The sequence below is a fragment of the Pinus tabuliformis genome, chromosome X (genome assembly GCF_031772625.1).
Source record: "Pinus tabuliformis cultivar Carrire ecotype Pingquan chromosome X, CPIR1, whole genome shotgun sequence".
NCBI classification, from domain to species: Eukaryota; Viridiplantae; Streptophyta; class Pinopsida; order Pinales; family Pinaceae; genus Pinus; species Pinus tabuliformis.
The window spans coordinates 531,340,888-531,352,981 of NC_142308.1; the positions used below are offsets into that span (position 1 = coordinate 531,340,888).

General features: G+C 32.9%; 1 protein-coding gene across 1 annotated transcript; it reads left to right on the top strand.

Moving 5' to 3' along the window:
* The first annotated feature begins 3,110 nt into the window (after positions 1 to 3,110).
* On the top strand, positions 3,111 to 5,309 carry LOC149141064 (L-type lectin-domain containing receptor kinase IX.1-like). Its single transcript, XM_089448235.1, has one exon. It carries the CDS (start codon positions 3,174 to 3,176, stop codon positions 5,175 to 5,177), a length of 2,004 nt encoding a protein of 667 aa, XP_089304361.1. The 5' UTR covers positions 3,111 to 3,173; the 3' UTR covers positions 5,178 to 5,309.
* The last annotated feature ends 6,785 nt before the right edge of the window (positions 5,310 to 12,094 follow it).

Genomic DNA, 12,094 nt, shown 5'->3' on the forward strand with positions numbered 1-12,094 from the left:
ATTCTAGAAACCCTACCCTCTTGAATGCTCTTTGCCCAAAGTGTAGAAGCATTCAACACTTTCTGTTAAACCACTAGAAGCATGTAATGCTTTGTGCCAATGTCTTAGGAGCATTGAAGGGATAAATTTGGCCATTTTTAGGGTCTTCCCATGAGGTAGATGCAACATACTTAGCATACTTTGCAATGCTTCTCTAATGGTTTCAAAGGAGTGTGAAATTGGGACACAACATTTGGGGTACTTAAGTACTAGACTCTACGTTGTCTTGGGGAAGTTAGAGCCTTGAAACTTTAGTAAAACTAATAAGCTTTAAACTTAGTTCTAAAGGTAGAAACAAAACTTTAAAATATTCATGCTTTTCTAGTGTTGTGATATAAAATTCGATGCTTATTATAATCACTTTCCTTCATTCTAATTACAACCTAAAATGTTATATACATAATATAAAAAAAACTGACCCCCTCTAATCTTAGTTATATAACCTTAAATGAAATTCTATGGTATATAATAGAGCTATATCCATAAATAATGTTTGTGTTTACAATTACAGAGCTAATCTATGATTAAAGTCGCACTCATATCAAGGTGCTTAATTTGATTGCTTAAAGAGATTGAAAAATCAATCTATGATTAAATTCACATTTAAGGGATTGATTTGATTGAGATCAATCTATGATTAAATTCACATTTAGGGGATTGATTTGATTGAGGAAAGGGATGGAAGACATGACATAGTCTATATTACCCTTGACAGTTTCCACGAAATATAAAAACATATTTAAGAACCTGTCTGCCTTTTCCACGGAATGAAAACCCAATGCCACCATTTCCCCGAAATACAAGAAAATGGATGGAAATTGGATCAATACTTTAAACACCATTACAAACAAGTTATTCCACACAATTAATTGGGTGTCAAAAGCATGATAAACGATGAAGAAAATAATAATTTTAGAATCATTAAACTAATTACGAAGTTTCAAAATATTTAAGAGGAATATATCTGTTCATTACATTAAAATAATATTAAGTATTAATAATTACTCATACGAAGTCTATCCATTTTATTATCAAAGACTGACTCATACCAAGTCTAAGACTGTGGATCACCGCAAATTTGAAGTCAATGTTTCAGTAGTTAATTACTCACTGTGACTTTATCATCAAAGACTTCCGAAAAGTTGAAAGTTATGGTCAATTAGTTAATTAGTTATTGTATTTTATGATCAAAGATTACATCCAAGTCCAACTTGGTGGATCCACTGAACTTTGTGGATCTACTGAATTCTGGAAGTTGAGTTTGAAATGGTTAATTATTAGTATTTTTATTATATTTGTATGAGTTACAATTAATGTAAATTTGGAAGTTTTCGTCATATAATTTTTTATGTAGTCTAATTTATAGGTGAAATAGTATTTTTCACCAGAATTCACTAAAATCTGACAATACAATTTCAAGAATTTTTGTTATTTAAAATACATTTTAAACAATTTAGATTCAATTTTTTAAAAATACATTTTAAACAATTTAAATTCAAGTTTCTAAAAATCTGTCAGTTTTTGATTAAAATTAACTAGAAAAATGTCATGAAAAAATTATTTAATCTATAAATTAGACTAAGCCTATAACAAATCCTCTTTATGAACCTTTCCATAAAAATTTTAAACATTGTTATATTTTATATTTATATAATATCTTGATATGCATCTTGTATCAAAGTTATCCTCACATTATTTCTAAACAATATTATATTTTATATAATATTTTGGCTAGATTATCCTTGAATTATTTCTAAATAATGTTATATTTTATATAATAATGTTTGGAGTTTTATGTACAAGGTTATTGTTTTGTAAAATATTAAGTATTATGTAGTTAATTAATAATTAGTTTATTGTTTTTTATCTTATATATTAAATGTTATATTATTTTTATGTAACAGATAAGATGATAAAATGAAAAAGAGTAAATTAATGATGAATTTACTAAATAAGATGATAAGATGAAAAAACGTAAATTAATGATAAATTTACTACATGATGTTTAATATTAGATGCTTAATATTAGTAATTATTGTTGATAAATCAAGTGTAAGGTTCATGAAATCTTATTGTTCAAAAATCAAATTTATTTATGAATAAGTAAGCAGAAACCGGTAAACTTAACTCAGATGGGAGATTCGGCACAGATCTAAGTCCACTAGTAAACTTTGGACATACTCATTGGATTTTCTAATATCTCATTGAGATAAGCATGTGATAAGATGAAAAAACAATGATTAACTCACTTCCAAGGTCCTTAATATTTGCTATTACTATTCATAAATCAAAAGTATCCAAAGTTTCATGGCCATTATTCAGAAATCAAGTGTGCAGAAGCATGTGACCCTAACTCTATTCGGACACAGATCTAAGTCAGTAGTAGAGTTCTCTCATACCTATTGGATCTTAGAATATGTAATCAAGATAATCTTATTTAATTAATAAGATGAGAAATTAACAAATTATTGATCTAACTCTTAATTTTTTTATTATTATTATTTAAGAATGAAACGCACTCTTTGGGAATCAAAGACAGAAGCCCATGAAGTTAAACTAGATTGGAGATTAGCACACAGATACAAGTCCATGGTCTGACTTTGGAAATGCTAGACTTTTCCATTCCCAAACACAGAAGCCCGTGAAGTTAAACTAGATTGGAGGTTAGCACACAGGTACAAGTCCATGGTCTGACTTTGGAAATGCTATACTTTTCCCATGGCTGCTGGATCTTAGAATATCATCCAATGGTGATAAGGATGCCCGATAGAAGCGCCTTGCTTCGTGGGCAACTCGCTGTACAGGAAGCAACTAGGTAGAAAGTGCCAGGCTTGATTCAGAGCTTTTTTATGATTATTAACTATTGGGTCTCTTTCATGTCGATTTATCTGAGTTTTAATATCATTTGATTACGTAGGAACTATAGCTGTCGTGTCATAATGCAATTTTCAAAGTTGGCTGAAAGAGTCGTGGGAGGCTTACTGTTCAGAAAGTCGGTAGGAGTACAAGTAGAGAACATTACAGGGTCATGGCTGAGGCAGCGTACTTGTTGGAAAGTCGCCATGGCTGAGGTGAAGGAGAGATTACTGACTGTTATTGTTACAAGCACTATCCTTTTTCTTGCCCAGGCAGACATGAGCTTCAACTTCACCTCTTTTACTGAGAGCAATATGGAGGATATTGTTACTCAACTGGATGCAGTCAGAGATCCATTGGATAGAATCCAGCTTACAAAGAGCAGCTTCAATGATAATTTTAATTGGAGTTTGGGTTGGGCAGTATACAAAGATCCAATCAGACTCTGGCGTAAACGCTCAAAGGGCAGCTTTCAAACTCAGTTTCAGTTCGTAATAGCAAAAGGCCCACCATCTCCGAATGCGACCTTCGCAGATGGGCTTGCTTTCTTCATGGCGCCATTCGGGTCTGCACCACCTGTGAATGGCTCCGGCATGTGGTTAGGTCTGTTCAATGAGACCACCAATGGCAAAAACTCTACACAGACTGTCGCTGTTGAATTCGATACATTCAAAAATGCAGAACCCGACCCGTACTATAGGACGAATCCCCATGATCCGGATGATAATCATGTTGGAATTGATGTCAACAATATTACTTCTGTGAAGACCTATTCGTTGCCCTCGGCCCAGCGGCTTAATGGCAATATAACATGGAATGCATGGGTTGACTATAATGGCACAGAGAAGATGTTACAGGTGTTTCTGGCCGCCAATGATAGTTCCAAACCCTCGGACCCGATTTTGTCCTACAGAATAGATCTTTCCGAGTATCTTCCTGAAAAGGTTCTGGTTGGGTTCTCGGCTTCAACGGGGCTTTCCCACCAATTACACAAGATAATTTCATGGAGCTTTTCAATCCAGCTCAGCGATTCTGAGGGTCCCAATAAAGTCATAATAATAATAATCCTCGTTTGCTGCTTGGCTACGATCTTGGCGATGGCGCCTTTCTTGTTCTTTGGCCTTCGCAAGCGCATCAGGGAAAAAAGATCAAGAATTGTTCAAGATACCAAAACCCTAAATCGTGTTATACAGTTCAGAGTACATGGTGGTCGTCCCCGGGAGTATAGATATAATGAGCTCAGGGCTGCCACAAATAACTTCAGTGAAGACCAAAAGTTGGGCGAGGGAGGTTTTGGAAATGTGTACAAAGGGGTGTCGCAGGATAGTAGTGAAACAGTCGCTGTGAAACGAATTTCTGCAGGATCGAGACAAGGAAGCAAAGAGTATTTGTCAGAAGTCACCATCATTGATCAGCTCAGGCACCGGAACTTGGTTCCGCTATTGGGATGGTGTCATGAGAAACCCGGCGAATTGCTGCTCGTTTACAAATTCATGTCCAATGGAAGTCTGGATAAGTATCTCCATAGATCATCAGAAAGTACAGACCGGCCAACGCTAGAATGGAATATCAGGTATGGAATAGCCTGTGATTTAGCATCTGCTCTGGTGTATCTCCATGACGAATTCGAACACAGGGTGCTGCATCGAGACATAAAATCCAGCAACATAATGTTGGACTCGGAATTCCGAGGCCATCTCGGGGACTTTGGCTTGGCACGGGTAATAGAGCACGGTCACAGCTCGCATTTCACTGTGCCTGGCGGGACTCGTGGGTACCTTGCGCCGGAGAGTGTGATATCTGGAATTGCCAGTGCCGAGACCGATGTGTTCAGCTTTGGGGTTGTTGCGCTTGAAATAGCCTCTGGAAGACCGGCTACCTACGCGGTCGGGCAGCTGTATAAAGATTCTTGCTGGCCGCTGGTTGAATGGGTGTGGGGTTTGTATGGCAAACACTGTTTGCTGGATGCGGCAGACAATAGATTAAATGGAGGATTCGATGCCAGAGAAATGATACGGCTCATGGTTGTTGGATTATGGTGCTGCAATCCTGATTTGAAACAGAGACCCAAAATGATACAAGTAATTCAGACATTGAAGTTTGAAGCTGTGTTGCCTCGCCTCCCATCCATGATGCCCCGATTCATTGTTCTCCAACCGGAATTGCATTCAGATCGATATTATTCGTCAGAATTTCTTGATTCAGTGCGCGAACCTGCGACAGAGCCCTGTTTGACAGCGCACCAAAATGTGGAAGAGCTGTTTGTCCCAGTAACTCTCTGATTATCTCTGTAACTATTATTTCACATTGTGTGGAGGCTAGTCAATGCTCACAACACAGCTTTTACTTCAATTTCGTCCTTTTCCAACTGTAGGGTTGGAATTCTGTAATATAATGGTGGAATGAGTGTGATCTTTGATGGTTTAAAATGTAATATAATTGAATTCTGTAATATAATGGTGGGAGTGTGATCTTTGATGGTTTAAAAATGTAATATAATTGAATTCTGTCCTATAATGGTGGAAGGAGTGTGATCTTTGATGGTTTAAAATGTAATATAATTGAATTTAGGTTTTTCTGATTCATATTTTATGTGTTAATTTTTTTTGAGAAATTATATTAGAGATAGATAAATGTTTTTTTGGAATAATCACTTTGTTTCTAAGATGGAGGATGAAATACATCGACTAAATCTTAATGATGTGATTATTCTGAAAGACATTTATGTACTCTATAGATCACAAAAATCTCAGATTTAATACATTAGAGATATTTCATCTAGTCTGTTAGAACCATCTAACTGATTTATAGTCAAATTGTATAGATTATAGATTATTATAAATTCACATCTTTTATTCAGCAAAAATATTAGAGATAGATAAATGTTTTTTGGAATAATCACTTTGTTTCCAGGATGGAAGATGAAATACATTGACTAAATCTTAATAATGTGATTATTCTGGAAGACATTTATGTACTATATAAATCATAGAAATCTCAAATCTAATACATTAGAGATATTTCATCTAGTCTTTTAGAACCATTAACTGATTTATAATCAGATTATATAGATTATAGATTATTATAAATTCACATCCTTTATTCAGCAAAAATATTGTTGTAATAAATTCAAACATGGCACAACTTTCAAGTGAATATTTCTTTTCTAAAATTAAAAAAATATTATATAAATGATTTAATTCAAATTTATTAATTTTGCCGTAAGCTTTTAGCTCAAGCCTTTTGGTGAACAGATTGTTTTTTTCCGTTATATAGGTTTAAGTATCCAGACACAAATGATAGAACAACTTTATTGATATTTATAACAGATTGTTTTTTTCCGTTATATAGGTTTAAGTATCCGGACACAAATGATAGAACAACTTTATTGATATTTATAAATAATTGTATTAATGACTATTGATCTATCAAAGTTACTAATTTTCTAATTATTAAAAATAAAATTTATAATTTGAACAAATAGAAATTTCCAAAAACAAATGATTCAAAAATATAAATAACACTAAAATCATTAAGCTACAGCAAAATTTTCCGCCAAATATACTCCAAAGAATTTAGACTACGGCATTTTTGGCCGGAAAAAGTCAGTGGAATCGTCCGACCACTGTTTTTCTGCCGACATTTTCGCAAAATGTAAACGATTACCACGTGGTTTGCGTAAGCATGGTCGTTTGCATCAATGACGATCGGGAATATGCTTTCTTTGCCATAAACGTATCCATAAAATGCTTCTCAACTATGCGTCTGTGAATGTGTGGAGGTCAAAACATTTTGAATTGAAATTTATTTAAAAAAACAAAATAAATTATATAGGTTGATTGGAATCCGTAAATTAAAATTTTTAATGTGATTATTTTTTAAAATGTTTTATATATTCAAAATATAGATTACAAAAATTTGAATTTCAACATAGGAAGTTATTAAAGTTAGACATTTCAACATAGGAAGTTATTAAAGTTATGTCTATGGGAAAATTATAAAATAAATTGAAAATCTTAATAAAAGAATTATTATTTTATTAATTATGTTAAGATGATTATTTATTTTGGAACAGTACTTTTATAATTTTAATTTAAATATCAATAATTATTAAGTGAATAATGCAGATTTCATTTTTATAGAATATGTTAAAAGATTTATAGTTTTATAAATAAATTAAAAATTTATCTCCAAAATAATTATATTCTTTTTTATCTTTTCAATTAAATTCATTAACTAAAACAACATTTCATATTAACAAGTGTTTTTTTTTTTGAATTTGTCTACTCCTATATTGATACAAAAATATGATTACAAAGAGGCAGATGCCTCGAGAGTTCTAGCCTCGAGAAGCGACATGCTTACAAAAACTCGCTTGAAAACTAACCAAAAAAACTTGCCTAATGACTTGCTTAAAAACTTGATATATCTGGAGATTGTGACTAAAGACAGACCAGAAGTGTATCTTGACCAGGACAGGTTGATTGGACCCATTCAAATACTCTGTGCGGTGCAACCCTTTCATTACTGGAATCTAACCAATAAACAAATTGATCCAAAACTGTGACTAAACAACAAGAGAATGCCGCCCGCGTAGGGGAAACCGACAAATCAAAATTGGGAATAGATCTGATCCTGTGAGCTATAAAACATGAAATGACTATAAACCCAGAAGGTATGGAGCATCTTATTACAGCAATGAAACAAAACCAGTAGGCACAGGCCTTTTTAATCTTCATGAGAGGTTGGAGGCGATTCTTCAACAATGCGGCACCCGAATTGATAGGGATCTTCAATCTTAGAAGGATGGCCCTTTTTGCTTGCGGAGCCACCACCTGCAGGAGCGCTCGGACCTGCTTGGTTGGTTGTATCCTGGGTAGCAGAGTCACCTAGGTCCTTTCTCTGTGTATTTGCAATCTGCGAGTCTTCATTCTTGTCTTCCGTCCTCAGTTCCAGAGGAACCCCTGGATTAACAACTTCATATTAACAAGTGTTGTATGAAGTGAGTTATGTTTTTTTGGGCATTTGATATGTATCAACCCATGTTATTGTAACTAAGCCTATTTACACATTAAGAATCTCCATATTAAAGTGGAGACAAATCTCCATAATTAAGAATTTTGTTCGATGTTTTTAAAATGTATATATGTTTAAATTATATATTAATTATTTTCATATATTAATTATTTTCATTATTTTCATAACCAAATCTCCTTTAAAGTTATAATTTAATTAGTTTTTATGATTTTTTAATTGGCCTAAGATAAGATACATCATGAAGTGTTTTGATGTTCATTGTGGATATATTATGAAGTGTTTTGATGTTCGTTCTGGATTGATGGCAATCAAAATTTACTAACCATTAAATTTATATGGCCCTGCTACTCTAAATATTTTAATTTTAGATTAAGTCTATTTTAAAATTTATCTTTTTTGTAATAATTTTATTTTTTCTAGTATGCAAATATAATTATGTATATAATTATGTTTTAGTGTTGTAGTGAGAAATATATTTTGTCAATTTTAAAATTGGAATTGAAAACTTAAAAATCATGTAAATGTTTTTTTATTATTAATAAGAAGATGGATAATTTTAAAATCATGTAGATGTATTTTGATAATTAATAAGAAGATTTTTGAACAATTAACTAAAGGGTGGAGCAGTGGCACTGCCCAAGATACCAACACCAGTCAAAGGAGTGAGGAGGTTATGGAGATTACCTTTCCCAATGTTAAGATTACCTTCATTGAAAATCCATAATACTCTATTGCCAAATTTAAATTCATTTTTTCTCCTCTCTTTCCATTTCTTTAAAATCAATTATTCAAAGAGAGTTGGGTAGAGGGGCTACAAGCAACCCATATTATGATGGTATTCAAGGTATATGAAACAAAGAAGAATGTTAAAAAATGGCACAACTACCTAACCTAACCTAACTTCCAAGGTTGGTGCAACAAGTACCCAACCTAATTTCCAAGGTTTACACAACTAGTATCTAGCTTAATTTCCAAGGTTAACCGACAAATTCCTCTACTGCAAGCAAGAAAATTATGAACCTTCTTGGGAAGGAGGGAAATGCACATAGTGTTCAAAGAGATATTCTTCCATGTATGGGAGTGTTCAGAACAAATAATAGGTGCTTAAGGAAGAGTATCCATGAGTTGTGGTGCTAAGGAAGAGTATCCATGAGTTGTGGAAGTACACATGAGTTGAGAAAAATAGAATTGTCAGTGGGTTTTCTCCTAATATTTTACAAGTAAACGAAACTTGTTTGGACTACCGAAATTGCACACAAGGATACTGAAGTCGAGCTATGTTAATTACTAAAGAGTTGGGCCAATTAAAGCTTGAATTTTACTATTGAATTTGGGTAGAGAAGCCGAAACCCAACATGGGAAAGAGGGTTGCAAATTTGATGATTGTTAGGAAAGTAAATAATCGTTGAGAGGGGACGACATTGTTAGCAAAGGGACTCCCTTGTGTTGATGCAAACCAACTGTGAAGGGGCATGTAGAATTTGTGGAAGTCTTGGGATCAATGGTTAGATGGATTTCTACCATCTCAATGCTTGTGAAGAAGAGTGGCCTTCACACCCATCTTTTTACTTGAGAAGCCTAAGTTCCCTAATCACATCATGGATTGGTTAGTGGGCAACGAACTATAGAATGAGATAGGCACAACTGAGACTATGGTTGGATATTGATTAGGTTAATGAGAAGTTAGTCTCCTTGCCTCATTGACATGCTTGAGAACATCACTAGGTTGAAGGACTAAGGCTATGTTAGATTGGATAAAATGGTGAAAAGCTCTGGCCTTGTCTTGTTGAATTCTTCATAAGATATTACACTAGTATGAGAGAACATGTTGAGGGTAGAGCCTCTTGGCTTCCAACTATGTTAATTCATTGAGGCTTTTGCAACTAGGATGTGTGTGTGTGTGTGTGTATTAGTGATAGGTTGTATGTAAGGGTGACCCATTGGCCACTATATAATTCTCATATGTATGTGATTGGGTACATAGCATGAACAAGAATTAATTGGAGTAACCAAAGAATGTTTTGAGGTTCCTAACCCAATTATTTTCTCATAGACAAATGACTAACTTACATGCAAACATGATGGCTACTAAGTGTCTCTAATGGTAATATTTCATGGTAGTTATATATGCAAATAAATAAATCTTTTGATCTAGGTGGATATTGGAGGCCACCTACCTATTCCACTAGCTCACGACACATTTTTCTATTTCGGCAATTTTTCCTATAGTTTTTAAACTTGAACTTCCATAGCTATCCTAAATGGCATTTTTTAGGGAAACAAGCCAACAACAATCATATATTATTATCAGTGGTAAAACATGTACTTCTCGGATATACCTTTATGATGGGATATTTTGCATGTGTTGTGGTGAAATCACAACCCTCATTTTTAACTTATTATTTTTATAATAATAATGGAGACCCTTTTTGTAAATTTTGGCTAAATCACCTTTTAATATTTTCATTTGGTTAAATGTGTGATAATTTTGCCAGAATTTTTTGTCTTCAAATATCCATTATGATTATATCATTATGTTTATGATTACATCATTATGTTTGATTTTTCACTAGCTTTCCATCAATTCTCATTTCATCTCAATTGGACTCATGATTTACTTTCACTAGCTTTCCATCAATTCTCCTTTCATCTCATTTGGACTCACGATTTACAAATGACACTTATCTAGAGTTCAATGATTTTTATTACTTAGGCTAAAATGTACAAAATATATATTATTTTAATTTTTGTAAATAAATGGTAAATATTAGATTTTTTTTATTAATTTTTAATTAAATTATTATTTTATTACTAACCATTCTACAGAACCACCCAACCGACAATTAATATATATATTTTAAAAAATCTTACCTCTAAATCTCGGAGAGCCTTTCTAATTGCGATTTTAATAAAAATTTCCAGATCTGAAATCCCAAGAATCTCAATATAAGGCAGTTGGTGTAGCTTTTGTGATCAGGGCTTAATATAATACAGTGGTTGTAATTTGTGCAAGGAGGATTCCACTCCACATGCCTCTTCACTTCCTCGGTCCCACCTCACTTCGGAGCTCATGCTTTTCGTAACTTACTTTAAAGCAACGTCCGAAATCATGCACCCGAAATCCCTTATCACTCCACTACTCCTTGGGACATTAAAACTTATTTATATCATAGTAGTAACTCCTTATAACTCTCAAAATTCCTCACCCTCGAAATTCTCCTTATACCTCTCTTTACTCCCTAATGCCTCCCACTTTGTTTCACCGTGGCCCATTACATGGAGGTAAAACAACCACAATAATATTTTTTAATTAAATATTTTTTAATTTTAATTAATTTAATATATTTTGTAATATAATTAATTTAGTATTTAATTAATTAATTTAATTTATATATATTTAATTAATTTAATAATTATAATTATATATTTAATTACAATTTTTAACTTAATTTATATTAGAATTTTTAATTAAAAATGCCTAATTTTGGCCTACCCATTCATTTTTTTAGAATTTTCGTAATTTTAATATTTCAATTTTGGAAAGACATATCTCAAGCTTTAGTTGGCAAAATGAAGCTCACAGTAGCCTGTTGGAAAGCTAAGACCGAGAGATAATCTGGGAATTATAAGTTTAGCATATGTGATCACTTAATGACTCAAAAATTCAACAGAAGAAAAAGTGACGAATTTGCAACAACAATTGGTTTTTCTTAATTTGATTTCGGAAAATTTCATTGCCTTGAGAAAATGGTTGTCACTAATTCATCCTCCAACGTTGCTAAAAAACTAATTAGATCCATTAGAAGCAATCATAACATGGAATTTTTTTGGATTTTATTTATTTTAATTTAGAAATTTCATGAGAGTATATTTTTATGATTTCCAATATGCTTTTTAATTTATTTTATTTTGGCTTTGATTGGTTTGTAACATGAGATCAATTAGAGAAGTTCAGATCTGAGACATTTTGGAGAAATGGAAAGAGCCCATAAAAGAGAAAAATGGGGAATTTGCAGCTCTAATTCAGGATTTGGAAAATTACTCTCGACAATTCTCCATTGTTGGAGATTCTTGTAATTACTAAATAGCAGTCTTGAGACTGAATAATAGGTTCCTCTTCCTAGTAAATATAGGCTTTGAATGCACTATTGCATAGGGATTT

What these genes read in the sequence shown, in the direction of transcription:
- LOC149141064 (XM_089448235.1), top strand. Translation starts at nt 3,174, where the DNA reads ATGAGCTTCAACTTCACCTCTTTTACTGAGAGCAATATGGAGGATATT.